Here is a 23418-nt window from a genome sequence, read left to right as displayed (position 1 = left end):
CAGAGACAGTATGAGGAAAAGAAAGTGCTTTTTTACCATTAAAGCATGTAAACATGTTCTAATTGAAACTTAAAATGCAAGTATGAACATAAAAATGAGCATATTAGGTCTCTGCATCACACTTCCTCTTCGGTTTCTTCTCTTCCATCCCTTCATCTTTTTCTTTCTTAATCAATTTTCTCACTCAGTGTGATTCTCTGCTCTCCGCTCACTTTTCTTAATCCTTTCTCCCCTTCCTCTGTCTGTTCTTCTCACTCTTTCTACTCTCCCTCTTTCATCTCACATTCTTTTCTCTGAGGAGGATAAAACAAATTGTGTCATTTTCATCCCCCCTTCACACCTCTTCCAGCATATGTCTCTCCCTCAGCTCTTTCTAACTGCATTCATCCTCTCTCCCCCAGGTCCTCCCATGCCTCTATTCTTCCTCCGCTCCCTCCATCCTCCATGTCTCTCTCACCATTTATTATCCGTCTCACCCTCCGTCCATCCAAATCCTTTTATTCCTGCTGTTCCTCCACCCGTCCTTCCTTTCTACCCTTCCTCTTTTTTCGTCTTTTTTTTTTAAGCTGCCCAACATAATGACTTGGTTTTCCCTCAGGGTGAGATAGAGAGAGAGACAGAAATGGTCAGTGTCACAGTCAAAGTGATCTATAATAGGAGAGGGTCCACATGAGCATCAGCTCAGCAAAAGCACAGTCACACATCGTCCTGAGGGGGGGGGGGGGGGGGTCGGGGAAATGAGAAGGGCAGGGATGTGGGCAGGACATGGATGTCGACAGGAGAGACGATGGAGCGGATTAGCTGAGGAGGGAGGGAGGGATCGAGGGGAGGATGAGAAAGGTAAACAAGAAAAATGACAGAGCAGAGGGAGGGGAAATAATGAGTGAGGGGAGGAGAGGGGAGAGGATAGGGGGATAACGAGGGAGGAGAAGAGAGAAGTGGAAGGCAGAGCGAATCGGTGAGGAAAGAGAAGCGGTAGAAGAAGTCTGTGCGTTTATGTGCGTGTTTGAAGAGGATTGCATCAGAGAATTATCATTTTAGATAAATTAAGAGTTGATAAAAATATAAGCAATAATCAGAGAAGTAGGGGAGTTAGTTGTCACTCTTTTTACTTACATTTGAATCCCTCCTGTATCCTAAATACATTTTCTATTGATGTGTAGTGGAACGTGTGAGATAGGAATAGAGTAACCTCACTCTCCTTGAGCTTATTCTGTTAAAAAAATGGACTGACAAATACATCTTGTGTACCATCCCTGTCGTGGGGTTGGTAGTCACACATTGGTTTGCTATTTTAATGCACATCTCCTGTATTGAGAGAACATTAAGAGGAAAAAATAATTCCCTGAAGTGCAATACCTTTGACAACTGATCCTGAAAAAAATGTAAAAAATGTAAAAAAGTACCCAAACTGTGACTTTAGCCAACAACTAACCATATGTTATAGCCCAGGTAAGAAATTAGCTGAAATAGCTGTATCTGTTCCTCTCCCCCAATACTTTATAATAGTAATATTTGTTTTATTAACCTATTCATTAAAATCCTACAAAAGAAACACCTGTCACTTAAGTGTCAAGTGTCTTACTCCTGAAATGACTCTGTTGGTGACCTGTGACCCCAGTTCTTAAATTTTAATACCAACATTTTTTTTCAGTGCCCTCTGTGGAGCGAGATGTAATGAATGTGACAACCCACCCTGTTCTCGCCTACCACGGAAAAAAAAAAAAGATTTGTGTCATAATCATACTCCACACAATGGTTATTCCTACATGCAAATCATAAGCTACAGGACTTGTTTGCAACTCCACATGTCACAGTTTTTTTCTTAATTCTTCAGTTTTTTTAAAGCCAAAACATGGATTGTTATTGGGCTTTAGGGGAATCACATTTAACCTTCTTTTAAATGTGTATTTTATTTATTTATTTATTTGTGTTTATTTTCAACACAAAAAACAACAAAAGACAAACTGATAAATAGACATGACAGAGTAGAATAAAATAAAACCAACAAAATGCCTAAGTGAAGGTTCACAAACTAAAATCCTATTGGATAAAAGCACAATGTGATACAGTAGAGTACAGTATAATACTGTCTGATACAATTAATTCCCAGGTTTATGCCTCTCCCTCATAATATGTCCAAAAACAATCCCCGGGTCTTAAAAAAACTTACGACTCTTACATTTTTTCAAGATATAGACAAGAAACCACATAATTTAGTTTTTTTTAAAGCAAGAAAGGGAAACTATGTTGCACTCTTTCAGGATAGCCCTTTTTTCTAGCACCAGAGCAACTGTGAGGGCTTGTTGTAATGCCGAGGGAAGTGTCAGAGAGTAGTTGGAGCAACCTACTATCACAGAGTGACTGTCAGGGATAAGCTGCCAGCTGTATATGTCGCTGTACAAATGAAAACTGTCATCCCAGAAACTCTTGAGCTTGGGGCAAGACCAGAACAGATGACCTAGGGTCCCGTCAGCCGACCTACACTTATCACAGGTAGCAGAGACAGAAGGAAAGATTCTGTTCAGTTTGGTCGTGGAAAGTGCAGGATGACTTTAAACTGAATGAGTTGAGGTCTAGCATTGATAGAACATGTTTTGATCCTGTCTTACCCTTTTACCCACAACTCATCCGAAATCTCCTCACCAGAATCCTTAATCCATGCCTCTTTCAAGTGGGCAGTAGTTGTTGCCAAAATGTTTGGAGACCAGTTATTAGTTCATAAAAGTTGTGTTATTTGGGAATCATATCGAAGTGAGGAATCGACTGCCTGACAAAGATTTAAATTTGCAGAAAACAGAAAAGGTGAACAGGAGGGAGATTAACGTTTCATCTGAAGTTGAGTGGAAGATGCAAAATGATCTTTAATAGTAGACAGGCTCTTATCTGACCAGTGTCAAAAAGCATCAATTAGTCTTGAAACAGGGGAGCCTAAATGGGCATTTCTCAAAGGCACGCTCCTTGCACATGAGTTATGCAAACAAAGACATCATTCAGTTATTTGATAAGTAGATTTGGTTGAAAAAACAACATTTAACATTTTTTAGTTTTAAAAAAATATGTTAAAAAGATTATTCCATCAGATTTTTAATCTTTGTTCCTGCAGATGGCATATTCTCACCGCAGCAGTGTTTTTTTAAGTATCCAGTGATAGATGATGGCATAACTCTTTGTGACATTCTCACGAATCTGTATATTAATCAAATAAGCACAAAATTACTGTTGTATTCTCTTTGTTTTGATTGTTTTGCTCAGTTGAATGTCAAAAGCCCGACTCTTGAGTCCACCATGATGTGTATTTTTTTATGCATGTCACTCAAACAATAGACATGGTTTTTTTAAAAAATCCTCCATATTTCACATGGGAATAACACAGCTTTTTTAGGTATGTGTAATCTCCCTTTGTGTGGTAAAAAAGAAGAAAAAACCTATAGGCTCTCGTGGTTTGAATATATATTCTTGTGCACAAAGTCCATAAGAGAGCAAACCAACACAACTAGAGACATAACTACTTGTATAGGTATATTTATTTCCACATTAACATGTCTTTTTAAAGGTCTTTATATTAAAACATTACCAAAAAAACAATAGAAATGAAAAATAAAATAATAATGTGGTTGGTGCTACAGTGAGAACAGAGAACGCTCTGTAGGAGTGAGTTCAAATTCATGAATCCTAATTGATGTGTTATATAATAGACGACTGTATTTTGCTAATGGTGGAATAGTAGCTATTGGTACACGTCCAAAGTGACTTTCATTTCCACGCTTACCATTCTTTGTCTGTGTAAGTAGCGAAGTAGGGCATTCTGGCAACACTATGTTGCGTTTAGAGCGACAGGGCGTCCTCATTTACATAGAATTGAATCTAGGCTATATAATGCAAATCAGGGGCGTCCAGCATGACCAGCTGCCTCTGGAAACTCCTGAAAAACATCTAAACTAACCGCATTCGATCTGAAATGAAGATAGAATCCGCAACTGCGTGGCTAATTTCTTGCTTCAGTTGTTTTCAGAAACACATTTCGGCAAACTATTTCCTTAATATTAGAGAAAGTTTCCACCGGAGCTGGCATGTTGGTTTGGTCTGAAATCTTGGAGCAGACAGCCCACATACTCAGTGGCACACCCATCAAATATCCGATGCTGGGAAGCGGCCCAACCCTTCACATTCAAGAGCGCCCCTGTGGACATACACCATTACTGTTGCTTACATAACATGCATATTATTTCATCTTGAGGTTTGATAATTTTGCCTTGTACTGACCAAAATCTTAAGTACTTCCAAACAGGGCTTTTTAGATTGGTCAGAATCACTCTCAGCGGCTGAGTGCTCTACCATCATTACCGCACGTTTGTTGAATTATTCGCTCATTTAGCTTGACTTTCATTTTATTTTCAATCAATGAAAGTGACGTTCTGCGCCTCCCATCTTGCAAAGCATTCAGTGCAATCGCTGAGGCCTATGCAAGAACTCATGAGGCAGACAGCTGTGGTAGTGTTCCTTTTTTCCCCTTTCACCATCGAATATTAATGTTCACAATCGAATGACTCGTTTTTTGAAATAAGTGGATCATTTAATTGAATTGAGAAAATTTGTTGGTAGACATAAACTATCCTGTTCATCTAGACCAAAAGCATGCATAAACCCTCAGGGTCACTGGAACTATTCCACCCAATGACTGATGATCGTTCAACTCATTACCCACAATTCCAAGCGTCATTCATTCAAACAGCTCTGAAGGGAGGGTCGGATGAGAGAGAAAAGTGAGGGAATGAGATGAGTGAGGGAAAGACGAGGGACTTTAAAAAGGGCTTTTGGGAAGAGACCAGGAAGAGGAGCAAGTAAACAGGATGGAATCTGAGCCACGGAAGAAAAAAAAAACATGGAAGTTGCAGAACATTAGGAAAATTGCGGTAAATTTTGTCCCTCACTAGTTTTGTAAATCCCCATCAAAATGTCAGTCTTTCTGCCTGCTTGTCCATCCAACCGTTCTATTTTAGGATGTCCTTCATATCTGCATTATAGGCCTGTTTAAACGCAGTTTGAGCGGTGGTCTGTGCTCTCTACTGTATGCATTTGTTCTGCGTATATGTGCAGTTATGCATTCATGTGTTGATTTTCATCTATAGGCTTTATGTTTGTGTGTGTGTGTGTGTGTGTGTGTGTGTTCCCCCGTGTGTGTGTGTGTGTGTGTGTGTGTGTGTGTGTGTGTGTGTTCCCCCGTGTGTGTGTCCTGTATTCTATGAGTGCCCCTGTCTCTAGAGATAGCAGATCCAAAATCTTCCTCCCTTCCTCCTCTGTTACCATGACAACAGCTACTGCTCTCAACAGGTCGATGGGGCCTGTCTGAGCTCACACATACACATGCACGCACTGAGATCAGAGAACACACACATAAACACCCTTGAAAAGCGCACACATACTTGCACACAGATAATAAAGGGACTGAATACACACACGCACACACAGACGCAGCGCTCTCACATGCTGTGTAATTATAGCATTTAAGCATTACCTGCACACTGCAAGGTCAGCGCGAGAGACAAGGAGAGAGCGGGGGCTAACTACCATCTTCTCTATATGAAATCACACTAAGTGGTAATTTTGAAAAAGGTGCCATTGAGTGCATTTACACACACATCCACTCTGTCTCCTAGCTAACAGCTTACATATTGCATCAGGTCACATGAGGGGTTACACTATTTGTATGCATTTTCAACTCAATCAGGAAAACAGATAAATATTCTCAGCATAACACGGACGAGTGTTGAGCTCGCTCTCCCTGATGATATCACTGTATCCCTGGTTCCTTATTTGGGTTTGTAAAGATAAGAGATTATCTGTGTTATTGTGAGCTGCATGTGGTGATTTTGTGAGGCAACTGCTGAGTATTTTAGAAAATAACAGCCTCCCGGTGTGAGTGTGGATGCAGTCCCGGTGTGACAATTTGTCGTAAGCATATACAGTTAGCTTGCTAAAACGCTGAATGTATATGTTAAATTCCAAAATGCCTCAGACAGTAGCACCATGGTGAATACTGCATCATTGTCAGCTGTGAAACCTGCTGAGCTGACTGCTGATTTCCATTTTATTTTATTTATTGCTGTTTTTCTAGAGCCGTCAGAGTCAATCCCCTCTATTAGCTTTGGAGAATATTCTTACCACTAATATTTCTGAGCTGTTAGAGATGGATATTTGCTATTGTTATGCTGATTAATGTACATTATTAATAGACTTGTTTAGATTTTTCACTCCGTTGTTTTGCTCTCAACAGCACAGCAGCCTGTAGATTTATTATCATGTTGATGGAGGTGGACCTCAAGGGTTTTTTAAATTATGGGTCAGGAACCCAGAATGAGTCACAGGCCTGCTTTTCTGTGGGTCCCCGCATGTCTGCAGTGTTTTAAGAGCCCCCAGTACAAGGATGAGTGATTAGCTTTGACGCATTTTGGTCCCAGGCTGAATGATCTTGTGGCCGATGATGTTCAGGGGTCAATCCTCAATCCAAACATGAACTAAGTATTACTTAAAGCATAAAAAGCTGATTTTTTTTTTGTCCTGCTTGCTATTTCTCTGTCTGCAGGGCTATTTCTGAAAGAGTAGTTAAAGCTAGAAGAGATAGCAGGTCTGATTCTGAGGGGCCACACACAGCAAGATAGCCGATGTGATTATAGGAGGTAAAGTTTACTTCACATTAAAACTGAATCTTGTTTTTTATTTATTAAGATAGTTCCATCACTCCTCAGCCATTCAAACCTATTAGAATCTGCACTGGATAGTTTTTAAAAATATTAATGGGCACCAGTAAAAAAAAAATGTGTCCATCAGTACTAAAAAATGAATTTTAGACATGGTTTCAGTTAACAATAACACTTTCTCAGGTTGAGATTGTAAGATGGCATATTCACTCAGCTTTAGAAACCTGACTCAAGTGTTCAAGGTGTTGAGGTGATGTAGGGTTTGAAAATGAAAATGTAACAGTTTGTATCTATTTCTGGATGCAATGATGATGAACATCTAAAGACGGAAATTTGAAGACACTGAGAAGTTTATATTGATTTTGACTTCCATAAAAAACTTTCTGAATTTCAAGCAGATAACTAACGAGGATCAGATTCATTAAAGTTACGGCATTCTTGCATTTTTTTGCAAATAAAATTAACTTTGTTAATGCTGGCAATGTACGCTCGGTGCAGGCAGTTTTCCCTAGCAAAGTGCTGAATGCTTTTAGGCAATTTTATTGTGACCTTTTACTGATTTCTTGCAGTTTGTGAGGCATTTCTTGCCCAGTTGTTCATGGCCTTTTTGCCCATGTTTTTGAAAGAATTCAAACCAGTTTGTTTGGGTGTCAAAGGGTTAAGGGTTGCTCATGAAACCCGGCATGTCTTAGCCTTCACAAGTACATCAGTTTTATTAAATGAAGTCATCTAGTGGGCCAGATTGGACTCTTCTGTAGGCCGGTTCTGGCCTGCAGGCTGTATGTTTGACACCCCTGATGTAGACTGTCGAGTTTCAGTGTGTCCAGATCCAAAGTCTTCTGCACATGTACCTCAGCCATTTATTACCATTTGTTATAGTTCAGTAACGAGGATCACGATTGGCTCCCCACCTGCAAAAACCGTCACTTGTTTTAGAAGTCAAAGTCAGATTTGGTGCAGCAAAAGCCTGCATTCATGGTGTGAGCTAATGTGTTGAACGTGGAAGTGCACATTAGTTACATATGGTTTGTCTTGCGGATTTGAGGTTCTGACAGCTCATCTCAATCAGTACATTGCTGTTTAACGACAAGATCTGGAGTCTAGACTAATCTGACATGCAGCCAAGAGGAAAGGAATAAAGGAAGTAAGGAAAGAAGGGAAGGAGAGAGCAGAGGGAGAGCAAAAGGAGGTAGAGGGAGGCGACAGCAGTGGCAGTTAGTAATTGTGTTGATGAAAACCAGACCTCCTTTATCTCTCCTTCACATTCTCTCTCTCCCTCTCTCTGAGTCCAAAAATAATGAGGTCACTCCCCTCTCAAGGACCGTTCCATATAAAAACCGGCCGTGTCGCTCCTCTCTCTCTCATTCCATCCCGCACTCACTCTTTCTCTGTCCACATCCCGTCTTCCACGCGACAGGCCTGCTCCTCAACGCACCCATATTAGGACATGCACTGTCTCTCTAACCCCCCTTGCACACACAAAGAGGTTCCTGAGTGACCCAATATGTCTTATTGTTAACTCAAAGGCAAACTCAACAGCTTTGATCTCTCATTGTGTACACTGGTTGTGCACTCTGCTACGTGTGTATATATACCTCTGCTTATGTAAGGATGTATTAGCTTGTTTAAAAATACCTCTGTTAAAATAACACGCCTGATATGAACACTTTTTATATTCAGGAAGGTCAGAAGTCAGAGTCTATTATTTTGTACTGTGTTTACGGACTTTTCATGGATCATTGAATCTGAACTCTGTGTGTGTAAGGATTAATATTTCTAAAAAGAGATCCAATTAAAAAAGGACTTGAGGACAGGTGGACCCGGTCCAAAATAGACCTAAAGGGTAATTAGACTTGACTTAAAACAACAACATGGTTTGCCATGACAGACCCACACAGGATGAGAACACCAATTAACAAACAGCCATGGCCGAACAGTCGCAGTTCACAAAATGTGCCCCGTGATCAGGACTTTAAGTCCAGGTAGATCCACTCAGGTATAAGAGAAAGTAGGTGTTTTTGGTAGGGCTGCCCATTGAAAGTCAGCGATTCAAATCATCAGTTGGAGACCAGTCAGTCAACTGAGAATGCTTCCAGTGGAGCAGTTGTTTTTTTTTTTTGTGCAGTGTTATTTTGGGTATGTTTTGGTTGCCAGATTTTGCTGCGGAGTGAGCGCTCTTAACTGTTATGCTACTCTTTGGTAACGTGGAGCTGCAGTCGTACGGACAGCAGCACAGAGGAAGAGAGAGGAGAGACCTTCTTAGTGATGGCGAATTTAAAGTTCACTGCAATTAATCGATACCGTCTTTCGCTTTTGTTTGATATCTACTGTCAGCAAAAAACTGTTGTACGTTTACAACCTAATTATTTTATATTATGTATCAATTCTGAGGCTGAGATCAAAAACCTTTAAAACAAATAGCCAGTCTTGTGTCACTGTTCTGTCTTTCATCTGAGTGTCTTTGTGTACTTGTGTATTACACAATGATTTAGTTATGGCAAAAAAAAAGGATTTCTGGACATGAAAACATGAATTTAAACTCTAAGATCACCTTTTGAAGTTGTTTAAAAGTGAAATTAAAGCTATTCCTGTTTTTAATGTATTTTTTCAAATAATCTATGCAAATTTTGCTCATAAGGAAAGGTTGAATGACTGTGCCACAAACTTAGATCAACTTTCTAAGTTGATCACAAGCAAAATTATAGCTAGTTCTGTTTTATGCCAAATCATTAGCATATTATGCTAATTATGCTAATTGCCCAACATGCAACTTTCAGCAACCAAATTTATTTATATCCACTAGGCCTATAGATGCCAGTTAATCATAAAAAAGATCCCTGGAAACAACATTTCTGGGTTTAGTAGCCGTATAGTAGCAGCAGTACATTGGGACACTCTTAGATTGCATATACAGTATTTCAGTTAAGAATAACCACTGCTGTGTAAAATGTCTGCACTTGTATTTTGTGTACTCTGTTCCTGTGTGTATATTCCTTAACCCTCCTGCCAGACCATTTGAGATCATCATCCTGATGACCATTTTCGCCAACTGTGTGGCCTTAGCCGTCTACATCCCCTTCCCTGAGGATGACTCAAACGCCACCAACTCCAACCTGGTGAGTAATCCACAATATTTAATGTGCCTTACAGTTTAATATGCTCACATGCTGATAAATCCACTCGCTGCTGGTTTTAAGAGACTGCTTGGCCTGTTGGCTATTTTTTCCCAATCCTGGAAGGCATGCTGTCTTGTTTTGTTTTGTTCTTGTGGTCTGATGCCTGTGGATGTATGATCTTGACTCACATTTTATCAGGTTTATGAAACATTTAACAGTGATATTTTTCTGTTTATTAGCAGTAATGTCATTTGCACATATGAAACATATCTATTCCATTTGGCGTGTAATTTTCTGACATGAGTGGAGGTGCTGTATTACACTGTGGCTGGTTCATGGATGTGAAAGCCAAGAAGTGTGTGGTGAAAAGAGTGAAAGGCAAAGAGTAGATGAGATATAGATGAGAGTAGAACTAGAACAAATAAAGAGAAAAAGTGGGGAGTAAGAGAGAATTTCTTTCTCAGAATAACATCTTCTTTGAGCATGATTTGCTCTTATCATTGATTGTTTGGATACAACAGAGCTGTTGATTATGATGTTCCACTTTGAAGCCAGAGGAAAATGGAGGGTTTCAGTTATTTGGACTGAAGACTCTTGAGTTGTATAAAAAAAAGCCATGTGAGTTGATTTGATCAAAGGCAAGGCATCATTTTCTTGTGGGCAACAGCATTTTTTGGCTAAGGAGAGAATAGTTGTTTTGATTGTGGAATGATTTTGCAGTTGCCAAAATGCCATTTAGTCTAATGTACTCAATCTAGAATAATCTGAAATTTTTCAAAGTAAAGCATGAATATCTTACAAAACGAAGACATCTGTTGCTTAAAAACTCTGATTTCTCTGACTGCTTTTTGCCAAACCTCTTATCTAATTATCTTAACCTGGCCGCTCACCAGTGCGTGTGTGTGTGCGTGTGTGTGTGTGTGTGTTAAGCAGTGTGTTGCTCTGTGGTCATATAATTCAATATCCATCCCTCCATTAGTTATACCAGCTTATTCTTAAGGATAAGCCAATCCCAGCTGACTTGGGTGAGAGGCAGAGTCCACTCTAGACAGACCACCAGTCAATCACATGATATAAATCAATTTGATGACTTATATCTATAATATTTAAGTCTGTGTTTTTATGTCTGTGTGTGTGTCAGCTTGCAGATGTATGCAAGTGTATTAGTGTGAGGACACTAATCCCTCTGAGGCCACGCAACATCTGTCCTTCTGTCATTCTTTCTTTCCTGCTTTCTAAGAATGATTTTACCACATTAACTTATTTTGGATAACTCTTACTGTACTGTGGTTTTCAGATTGCCTGTTGTGTGTACTTTGCAATGGTTGCTTACTCTTTATACTTCTACACCTTCTTTACTCATTGATCACGTGATCTCAGCACTCATGATAACATGGGTTAGATATGAATTTTGGTGCATTACTTTTTATAGGTATTCCTATGAACAGTGCATGAAAACAGCACGGTGTGTGAGTTGTTTTTATTTATTTACTGTGTATCTACCCTCTGATTTCTCCTTTAATGATAGTGTCAGAGCAGGTATATGAGTCAGTGGCAGAGTAAATAGAACTGAGGGAGGACAGCTGTTTTCATCTTTTTAATTTGTGTCCCTCACCCACTCCTTCTGCCTTTCTTTATCTCCCTCTGAATTCTGTAGGAGGCAAACATACAGCAATTACATTACTTTCCCCGTAAGGCTTTACAAATTGAATCTCGGGGACTGCATTACAATTAAACAATTTAAGGCATTCTCTAGCTTCTTAGAGCTCTTCATTAGTTTATTTTTTAAAATAAACCACCTATATTACCCAGCCTTTGATTTTTGTCTAAAATATTGAAATAACTGGTCACGGGTGACTGAATGAACTAGCACGATGTAATTTCTATCCAACTCGGACATTCAGAAGGTTGTAACATAAATATAGTAATTTGTTTGTATGAATACTGATTTTTGTCACGTAATCTAACTAAGATAAAGCCCTGCATTTAAGATAAATTCCTAGTTTGCAATTTCTTTATGTTTCCACGGTAATGTCTGGAAAAATCAAGTTTGATATCATCAGATATACAACAGTGACAGAAAAACAGTCGTTCATAATGAAAATCTTGGATCTAAGGCTCCCTCCAACAACGCTTATTAAATATGTATATAAAAAGGAAAAACACGGAAATTTGACAAGTAAAAAAACAAAAAAACTCAAAATCAAAACAAAAAAACAATCAAAGACATAAAATAATGCAAGTTTAAACAATTTGTCACAGTTAATTCTCATTTTTTTAATGTGCATGTAAGTAGGGTAAACAATTTAAGAAAAGTAAAGTTTAGTGTGTAACTGAATTTATGTTTTTACTGGACAGGCTTGACTAGATAACTGTTAGTCTAGTGTCTGTCAACACCATGAGGAGAATTTTAATGCCAATCTTTTTGCAGTTAAGAAACACTATACAGCATGAAGCGCGTGCGCGCGTGCGCACACACACACAAACATTCTCAGACATGCATGCATACCCTTGCTTGTAAAGTTTGGCCTCCTGTATTTCAGGTCCTCTATTCTTGCAGGGCTATTTAGGATCCTAATGGTGACCCCCTCCCCTTAGTTAATGAAAAGATACAACCTTCACACAGACATACACACACACAACTACTCACCACCACAACAGCTGTGGTCAATTAGTTTTATACCACTCTGACAGACAGGAAGCTGTGTGCAGATGGACCAGAGGCTTAACTATACGGTTGAACCATGTATCTGCGTGTGTGTGTGTGTGTGTGTATGTGTTGTATTTATGTGTGGTATCAACAAGTATACAAGTTAAAACAAATAGTCTTTTGGGGAAAAGGAATCAGAAAGTAATAGAACTAGATTGTGTCCTATTCCTACATTCAGTTTTGACTTGAAATACTTTTGGGACCCCAAAATGGATCTATCATTGTAACTACTTAAATCTTTTAATTTATATCCATGTATAAGGGGTGGGTATTGTATCAGATATACTCGATGTATTGCGGTTGTTCCACGTCGGATGTATAAAATAACTATATTCCAAAAACTGAGAATAAATTGTCATGTTGTTGTTTTTTTAAGCCACCGGCATGAGACTCACATCGGCATTTCAGTTCTCTTGCTCTCCCCTGTGGCTCCCTCTAACAAAAACACTCACAAACATAATGCGTAACACACACTCCCCTGACCATTCAGATCACTCATTACTGGGCAATAGTGTGAGCAGGTGAGCTGTGTGTTTTCATATCTGCAGGGCTCCAAATTGCAACCATTATGTCACATTTTGCAACCATGGACAGCCAGTGCGACTTGCAAATATTATTAAGATATCAAATGGAGAGCTGTTAGTTTGTTTCCAGCTCACAGTGAATAAATTTCCACATTTAACGGCACCATGTTAGCGGTGTAGTTTCCTGCAACAGGAAGACTCAAGTCCACAGCGAAAACATTAACGCTTCCAGTCCGAGATGAGCCAGATGCTTCAAAATAAAAGCACCAGTGATTCTTCTTTTATTGATTTCATAACAAGACTTTCTTTTTTAACTTCATCATAACAGTAACTGCTTTTATTATTTTAGCTGTCTACAGTAGTTTAGAGGAGATTTTAAAATAGCGAGATATATATCACAAAACCAAATATATCAAAAAATTTGATATGAATAGGCCATATTGACCAGCTGTAACACATATTTGTAAAACAAAATTCTTATGCCATAAAGTGTCATTATGTACCAATCATGAGTCAGAATGAAACCGTTTGAAATTAAAACCTTTCCTCTGACATTGCCAGAAAGGCAATATGAATATGTTTACTTTGTGATTTCATCATATTAACTATGATAATTAACCTTGTTCGGTTCTTTTATTGTGTTTATAAGACAGTGATTAAAACCCCAAACTGCCAAAATCTACCGTACCTCCCACTGGTTGATTCGCCAGACTGTCTTTTGTGATTTTCATATTGGCATCTTAGTCATTTTGATGATGGGTTTATCGGCGCTGTTTACCGTTTTGCTTAAACACACTTTAACAGACCAACTGACCCATCATGCACATAGAGAAAAGAGAGAGAAATAATCCTGTTACCTTATTGTTAAATAGGAATCCTCACCAGTTGTTTGAGCGACGTCCTTACGCTGTGATAAGTTGTTTCCTACATTGTTGCCTGTGCACTCCACTGCTGCAAACTGTGAGGTAACCCTCTCATTAAATGTAATGCGGCTCTGAGCCACGGGAGGCTTTTAAATATTCCCTGCATCAAAGCTCTTGTAATTCAGCTCGCCATGAACCCCTTGTGTTATGTCACATTTTTGTGTCATCCTTCCCCCCTTGTTGAGCATTGTTGTCATTTGTTTCTGTTTGTCATTTGGGGTGAGACATTGTGCTTAGCCCCTTGTGGTTTTGTTTGCTCAACCAAGCGGTTTTTATTTCCTCCCAGTTTTGCCAGTTTTTATCATTTTCAATTAAACTCCAAGCTTATGCAAAGTTGGATCTTTCTCAGCTAAACAGCTGTATCATGACTGTGGCTCCTGTTGATGCTCTTTATATTTACCCCTGACCCTAAGTGTGATTGAGTTTAAGGATCAATACAGCACCCCCTCGCTGGATTTTCACAGGTCTCTCTTATGTAATAATAGAGATCTGTTGTATTGCTTCCAGTACATGATTTCTATTTCTGTCTGCATCCCATAATGAGCCGCTCTGTCTCCTTGACGACATGCCCAATAATAGCAGCGGGAGAGGTTGTCATGGATATGGTAACCGTAGTGATGCTCCTCATCTGTCCTTGGTTACAGAGGAAAGAAGGGTAGGAACTAAAGTGTGAGAAAGTCTTTTCTCTCAGGGAGGAAATATGTGCTGCACTTTCAAGTTCAGGAAAGATATCTTTTCAGTAAAAAACGGTAAAACAAGATGAATTTTCTCCAACGTGAATCTGAAGCTGGAGTGAAATTTCTCTTCTACACTCAATCTGTTTCTCTGTCTCCCCTCTCCTTCTTTCCCCTTCTTAGTCACTTTCTCCCTCCTGCTCTCCCTTTTGTTCCTCCATCTAATCAGATCAATATGGATACTTTCAGATTGACAGAATAATGTTGTCATAACCAAGCAATTAGCTAATCAATGCACCTGATTAGACACTGATTGATGGAGAGGCAAGAACACTCACACACACATGAAAACACACACTTTTGACACTAAATCCCTTAAGACACTAATGAGGCCTAATAGGATTCACAGTGATTGAGGTGTAAGATGTTGGTATGATACTGCACGTGTGCACGTTCAGGTTCAGCAGGTTTATTTGATTTCTGTCCGCATGCATTTGTATATCGTCTTCCATGTTTCTGTGTCAGTCATAAGTGTGTGTTTATACCTGAGTTTATGGTTGTTTGTGGTTGATATTTTGTGGGTGATGAGGTGTGTGTGTGTGTATCAGCAGAAGGTGACAGGGTGTTTAGTGGTAGATAAATTAGCTTCTGGCTCTGCAGTCGGCATGTGAAACAAGCACCTTTAAGTCAATGAATCACCTTTTGGAGGGTAATGGACCCCAACACAACACAACACAACACAACACAACACAACACAACACAACACAACACAACACAAACACAACACAACACAACACAACACAACACAACACACAACACAACACAACACAACACAACACAACACAACACAACACAACACAACACAACACAGATACCTCCTCCTCTCTCTCAGTGTCTTTTCTTCATGTCTTCGTTATAGATAAACAATACAATTAGTCATTTATTCAAATGACTGAACAATCATCCAGCTATTTGAGTCAGTATCGGCCTGATATGCAATATTATCAGATTGGTGCATCTCTAATTTTTACCCCACAACAAAGAGGAGCTCAGAGTGATTTGTTTGAGGTACACAGCACATAATTTCAACGTAGGCCGATGTATTTTGCATCCTGTCTGTCACAAACAGTCCACATTTCTTTCTTTTAACTATGAAGACAATGTTTCCTCCCCATAACCAAGCACTTTTAGTTGCTGAAACTTAACTAGACAGATTTACAGCTGATGCCAGAAGTATAAAGTTCCCTTAATAATTGATTGTACTGTTTTGTACTGTTGTACTGTGGGAAATGTTCTTATGTACATCTCCTGGTTTGTGCTTTTCAATGAACTTTTGAGTAGATTTTGCTGATTCTGATTCATGAAAAGCTTCCCCCTTTTACAAGTGTAGTTATACTTCAGTTGGTTGAAACCCCACCGACTACACACAGATGATGCCCATTTAACTAAATTATGTTACTTTGAGAATCAGTTGTCTGTACCAGTGATTAGGGGTGTAACGATCCATCGATCTGTATCGATATATCGATTAAATGAGCAACGATCACGTAAAATCGATGCAAAGTGACAAACATCAATCCCTATCATCCTCTTTCAGGCGTGCCCTTATTTTGACAGCGATTTACACCCCCCTATATATTTGCACCATTTGAAGGTGGTGAAAACCTTTTCAAACATGTATTTAAATTTGCATTTTATTTAGATCAATGTCTAGAGATTTGATTTTTACATTGAGATTGTCTAAAAACAACATTAAGTCTACTCTGAGTTAATTTTGTATACAAATGACATTTTATGGACACTGTATTTTGTTTGTTAGGCGGATTAAGATAATCACTCCAAGACCAACTTGTTTGTTACCTTAATTTCTGAAATTCTTTTATTTGCTCACATTTCACCTCAGAACTGGCCTTTGTCTTTGCCTTTGGAACCAGTATGTTGAATTTCATTAAACTGATTAAATATCCACAGTTTACTGCTTTATAAAGATTCCATTATCCATGTATTGCTCCAAATATTGTCTGGTGTTTGTTGTTGGGTCTCCACATGTCCTCGTGCCTCTCCCCATCATTTCTGCTGTAGAGGATCAAGTTAACATGCTGTTCCTTTGGGTGCAACTCAGCCGGTTGCTAGGAGTGTCTATTTATAGATGGAGAGGAACGATCAGCATCTATCTGTACGTTCACTTATCTAAACAATGTTGGTCTGTGTTTTCTTGTGGTGATGGTGGTGTGTGTGTGTGTGTGTGTGTGTGTGTGTGTGTGTGTGTGTGTGTGTGTGTGTGTGTGTGTGTGTGTGTGTGTGTGTGCACACCTCTGAAAAAGACACAGTGGAATGCAACCACTCACGTTGCATCCAGATAAGGATGTAGATGTGTGTGTTTATTTGTGGTGTATGTGGGTGTGTGAATAGCTACAGTGGAATTTGATGCATCTATTACTACATTTACCAATAGGATGTGTGAGTGTGACAGTGTGTGTGTTTTGTTTATATAAACAGACAGAGATTAATATGATTCACTACTGTATCTTATCTGGTGTTACACACATTAGCAACCCCCCCTACACAGATGGGAAACTTAAAATCCCCTTGCAAGTTTTCTGCAGTACAACAAGTTCCAACCATGCTGGAGCCTGGGGAGTCATTATTTGGAAATTCTAAATGCTGCTCCCCTTTTCAGCTCCCAGAGGAAACAAGGAATACCCCAGTTACCGTCTCTGCTGGCGACATGGGTGCTTTCCAACTCCAAAGTTACTGCTTCAGAGTGCTGTTTGGTTTTGCCTCCATTGGTTCCATATTTTGGAGCCATTTTGTACTAATTCCTTACTGCTGCAGGGTTCCAGTGTTACTGAAAAAATGAACCTTAAGCATGGCGAGGAAAAGGAGTACACTGCATTGAATGTTGTGTTTTTAGCCGAGGTTTCTCTGGTTTACCAGAATATCTTGCTATTTTCTCTCTGTTTTAATTTCCGATTTTTATGCAGTTTGAAAGCTTGAAATGTCACAAATATAAAATGCGAATCAGGAGTGCCTCCATCAGCAGGGTTTAATTGAATAGATAAGCCTTGAATTGATTAGTATTGGGCAGGTTGTTATTGTTCTTTTGTGTTTGCCATATTTCTGTAATTATCTACCGGAGAAAAGCGGTTGGAATATGAGCTTAGAGACGCCAAAGCCAGGCTAAAGCCACATGGAAGAGAAAATGGATTGTGGTTAGTATGTTGCAGGAAACATGAAGCCACTGTTGCATTTGTACAACAAAGTTGAACTACTTATTGAGGTAATTATGTGAACTTGTATTGTTGTACTTTTGCAGTTTTTATTTGCTTGTTTAAACTCAATAAGCATAAAAAATACTTGGAGAGAAACTGCTGTTTTTGTCACTCACTTTATTTTTCTGTCTGCTCTTTGGCATGGCTGTCAAACAAAAACAATATGGCCAAAGCGCAACGTTCTGTAAACTGCTTTAGTGTAATCAGTGTATAATCGTTTTGAATTGAAAACACATAATAAGCAAAGAACTGTGTTTGTCCTTGTTGTCTCAGTCAGTCCCTCCCTTCCTGTTTCTCTGAGCCTTTCTCTTCCTCGCTCTTCTCCACCTCTAATAAAAGTGAAAGATAAAGACTCTAAATGATGGCAGCTGTGGCACCACATTCATTACAACGCCATTTCCTCTTCCCTCTCTCCTCCTCCCCCTTACTTTTTAATGGTCCCATTTTGGTGATAAAGATAGGGAGATTTCCACACAAACCTCACGACCTTTCTCTCTCTTTCTTCTCTTTTTCTTTCTTCATGTACATCTCTCTCTCTCTCTCTCTACCCTTTGAAACTTACAAGCAAATGACCTGGAATTTAGCAAAAAAAAAGGAAAAATATAAATATATAGATAAAATACATAATAATAATAATAATAATAATAATAATAATAATAATAATAATAATAATATGGACATTTATCCCTATTTTTTATTATAAAATCTTTTTATTGCCTTTTCTTAATGTCTTGCATTTTGTGGGTCATCTCTTGCCATCATTGCTTTTGAAAAGAAGTTAAAACAATTGGCTCATGTCTCAGAGGTCAAATGTATGTGAAAGGCGTCTGAGCACAGCACAAGAAAACTGATGTCGTTCCAGATTTCAAAGGGTTAAAGAGACAAAAGATACATTTTTTGTGGCTGCCTTAGCCTGTCTCTGTATATGCTAGTCCAAACTAAAAATCAGTTTTTTTAGGTTAAAACTGTCCCAGGCATGAATCTCATAATTCCTCAGCAGATCCCTGGAAGTTGTCCCATCTTACACAGTGTTTATATCAAACCTGCATACCAGACCCGTGTGATTTTGAGGCTATGTTTGTATATGTTTGTGTTTGGGAGGACATACTGTACATAGGATCTGTGGATATGAATGTGCGTTTGTGTGATGCCGAGTTGGCAAGCAGCACCGCAGTAATTTAACAAACAAGGCATGTTAAATCAGGTCAAATGAGCCTTATGAAACAAAAATAAAGTTTCCATATCGCGGATGCCGAGGGAAGAATTATTAACATTACATAACCGTCTGAAAAAGGGTAGTAATGCTGAGGTGAATTTTTTATAATTTGTATGAAGCTCCAGATGTGCCAGTGGTAATGGCGAGTGAGACAGAGGCAGTGAGGGAGAGAAAGAAGAAAAAGATAGAGCAGGATATTTTTACTGAGCTAAAAGTGTCCTCTGCCTCACATCGACCCACATTACAGCTCCCACAGAGCACACAGAAAGAAAGAGAGAGTAATGTCTCTGTCCATCACGAAACTCAAAGTTCTCAGTGAAACCTTACCACAGGGAGCGATGTCAGTCTTAATGTCCCCATTTAAGTGAGAAACATTCTTGTCATAGTTTGCTATTCTGGCAAATACAGTTAACTTAAAGGGAAATTTTGTCACCTTTTATGTGGATTTCCATTTAGTGCTGATGGTAAATGTAGTGAATTGAAGCAATGAAGCCGTTAGTGCGTGCTTTATTAACCGAGACAGCCGAGTTCTCCAACTTTTAGAGCCGTGCAGGTAGTGCCTGCTAAGGGTCTAAATCACTGGTTTTATCGCGATACAATATTATAGCGATTCTTTTGACAGTGATACGATATTTGCTGATCGCGAAGTCTACCACAATGCAGTTTTGATTGGATTCAATTCATGATGCAATATTATAAGTGCATTTAACACAATCTTTTACAGAAGAAGCTACCACCTCATTCTTTTGATTTTATCCATAAAAGATAAAAACTACATATAAATAATTGTAATTAATAATTGTTATTTAAGCTGGTTCATTCTGTCAGAAAACCCTCTCTGGAAAAGTGTTTTCATTTCAACCCTTTTTTTACCTTTTAGGCTTAGTGGCCAGTTTCCTACTCAAACAGAAAGACATTTCATACTGGGCAAGCCTTAAAAAATCAAAACCTTGATACAGCACAGTACAGAATACAGTTAACAAACCCCAGTTTAACATTTGTTTAGTATTAATTGTGCATATAGTAGCAGACAGATGACATCATAGAAATACCAGTGTAATGTCTGGTGTATTTTCAGATAGCTGTGCAGGTTAGTGTCAAGTTTAAAGTTTCAGTTTTAATTCAATAAACCCCCATGGGTAAATTTGCATTTGACCCATCTCAACTATTTAGGAGCAGTGGGAAGCCACAGCGCTCCCCTTGGTCAAGGACAATGAGAGGGCCATCATCGAAAGGACTGGCAGCCTCTGCAAGCATGGCTGAGCTCTTTATTTCACACTAAAGTTAAGATCTGCTGGATTGTTGGAATATAAAAACGACCTCGAGCATAGACTAAAGTTTTGTTGAGTGAATTGAAAGCAAACATTTTAATATGATCTATTACACAAAATTCTTTAGTCTGATGTCTGAAAAGATAGCTGGCAAATCATCCCTTTTCCTCCCTATGGTACTGTATTATAGTTAAGTATGCTGTGTTCTCTGCTTTAAGTGGTTACACATGTTTCATCTTTCATGATGAGATATGATGCATATTTTACCCTGGTTTGCTCAGATACAGTTTTTTTTTATATGCATTTAAATCTCTTCTGTCTTCTTCTTTTACTTTTTCATATGTCAAACATTTGCATATGGATATAATTTCTAGAATGTGTACAACATCATTGTATGTGCACATGTGGCCAGTTACTGAGATGTTATGTTTTCATAAAAGGCACTGTATACATATACAGTATAGTACTCATACCACTAATACTAAAAAGCTTCTCTCTTCCTCTCTTGGTTATGAGTGCTCAGCAGGTTTGAGTGGTATCTATATTTTTATACCTTAATACCTTCCTGTAATTTCACGGATGTATATGGTAAATGGCAGTATAGCCGGTATATGCAGGCACTCCCAACCAGCCAGTTCACCACTTTGTCACGAGATGTCAACAAAAGGTAATATTTTTACACCCATTTTCCTTATTAAACAAACTTACACTTTCTGAATTCATATTTTTCTCTTTTTTCAAACTAAGACTTCTGCATCACGGAACCTGTTTTTTATTTATCCATTTATTTATTTATTTTTACGGTGCCCATGTTGCCAGGTTAGAGCAGTCACACTGACGGAGTGAGCAGCGCTGCTCAGCTGTGGCACATCTAGAGAAAATGAAGCTCACTGATATTTCCATATCATGTGTGCAGTTTTCAGTGAAAATGGTCTTATGATAATTATATTGGCTCTATACCACCTTTTACAACAGTTTTAATATCTTAATCTGTCACAAACATGAGGAAATACAATTATATATCTTTTTTACTCAACCTTTCCAGATTCTGTTTCAAAATAAAAGCCCTCTGACATGTTCATCACTAGAATCCCCTCAGGTGTTGACACAAGGCATTTTACTGTCAGACATTTGTAGGATCATGTTGTTGTCAATGCAGTAGCTTGCAGCACTTTATGAATGAGTGGACTATGTGATTTTATCTGTTGAAATACAGTAGTTATAACAGTAGACGGCTCTGTAGCAGCACCGCAGCAACAAACACTGCTAATGGGAGCACACACTGCTTACGCATGCAGTGTGGCTGGCCAGGGCATCACCTCCAGGGCACGATATGCGTACTGCATGCAAAACATCCTCAATACAGCCTCTCCAGTATGAGGTTAATTGAAAGATGAGGGTCTGTATTTTAGACGGTGTTTAAAAACCTAATTCTAAAAACCCTGGTATACCATAACACTGTGATACTGCCTAAGCCGAGTACTCAGCCTGGTAACATTTTACTGGAAAATCTTTTTTATGTGCATGATCATCCCCTCACTGGCCTCCCAGTATTCAACACACACGCACAACAAATTGCCTATACAGCAAACATCAGCACCATGGCAACAAAGGTAATGGGAGCGCACAGTAGATCTCTGGGCAAATTAGGGTGGCAAACAGGTATAATGTGTACTTTGTGTGTGCATGTGTGTGTATGTGTCTTCATCATTCCAGACTAATATTTGACCAGCCATTAAAGCCTGGTGTGACATCACCAGAGGAGTGAAGCAAATTGCACACCAGATACTTTCAACTAAAAGGCCCCCCATCAATCCCCACTGAGCTTAACGCAGAGCCTGTCGGTCGATTTCTTTAGCACTGCAAACTAAAAACTACTCAGGTGCAGAAATTGGCATTTGGAAGCAACAGGAAGAAGCAGACTTGTCGATTATAAACTTAAAGCATTATTGTTTTTTAACTTCCAGTGATTCGCAGTATTAAATTGTCGTCGCTGTGATGTTTGAAGTAATGGTCCTGCAGTCACGCACATGTTTGTGGATGCCCTCTGAATGCCCCGAGATCAAAAACAGAAAGCAAAAATCCAGCCCAGAAGCAGCAGCTCACTTTCTCACTGAATTAATGGGTGATGCTGTGTTGCAGTGTGTACTGGTTCTGTTAGGAAGAACTAGCTGTCATGTTGGTGTGGTATTCACTGACATTTAGCCATCTGGTCTGGGATCTGGCAGCCACACATACTCACTCTCTCTTTTGCACTCTTATATACACACACACATACACACAAGGTGATGATTCACGTAGACCTACACATCCTCCATTGATCTCTGGCTGACGATAAGGCGTGTCACTATGATGCAGAACGCTATAGTGTGTGAGTGTGTACCGGGATACTTGCAACTGTGGTTTGTGTGTTTTGCCTGCATCATCAAAGGGCTAGGTTCCCATAGAAACAGATGTTTCCGTTTTCTTCCTTGGTGGCAATGTGTGACAGACTGTTTCTGTGTGTGCGTGTGTGTGTGTGTGTGTGTGTGTGTGTGTGTGTGTGTGTGTGTGTGTATGTGTGTGTGATATACCCTGAAAATATAATAAAGGGACACATGCTTTTTAATTAAACACATTAATGAGGTGAATCTGGGTAATAGTCTTATCCCTTATTGATCTCCATCTGTAAATTTATACCAACTACAAAGGAGATGCGGAGGCACGTGAAGGATTTGTAGCTTTGAGATGATTAAGATGCGGATTGTGCAAAAGCGGCTGCGGCTTATTGTCGTAAAGAAATTCCTTATATTTTGTACATTCATCATTCAGGCCCACCTGACGTCCAGTCAGCAGCGGCGCCAGTGTTTGTTTTATTCTTACAATGAGTCATCTACAGTGTAACAGTGAATTCACATCAAAAGATGAATATCAGTTAGCATTTGGTTCTGGGTCTTTATCGTTTATTGTTGAGAGGCTTGTGGGAGGCAGATTGGTCATGATCAATAGAGTGGCCTTGCTCATACTGTTAA

At 39.1% G+C, this 23418-nt stretch overlaps 1 protein-coding gene across 1 annotated transcript in view; it reads left to right on the top strand.

The window, feature by feature from the left end:
• Positions 1-23418, top strand: part of LOC121961140 (voltage-dependent L-type calcium channel subunit alpha-1C-like) — a 185241-nt gene that overhangs the window by 2319 nt on the left and 159504 nt on the right. Inside the window, 1 exon segment of the mRNA XM_042511013.1 lies at positions 9712-9817. Coding sequence (XP_042366947.1) covers positions 9712-9817 — 106 coding nt within the window.

This window comes from Plectropomus leopardus, chromosome 22, assembly GCF_008729295.1.
Source record: "Plectropomus leopardus isolate mb chromosome 22, YSFRI_Pleo_2.0, whole genome shotgun sequence".
Taxonomy (NCBI): Eukaryota; Metazoa; Chordata; class Actinopteri; order Perciformes; family Serranidae; genus Plectropomus; species Plectropomus leopardus.
Note: the sequence above shows the minus strand (reverse complement) of the source record. Positions and strands in the feature narration are given on the sequence as shown.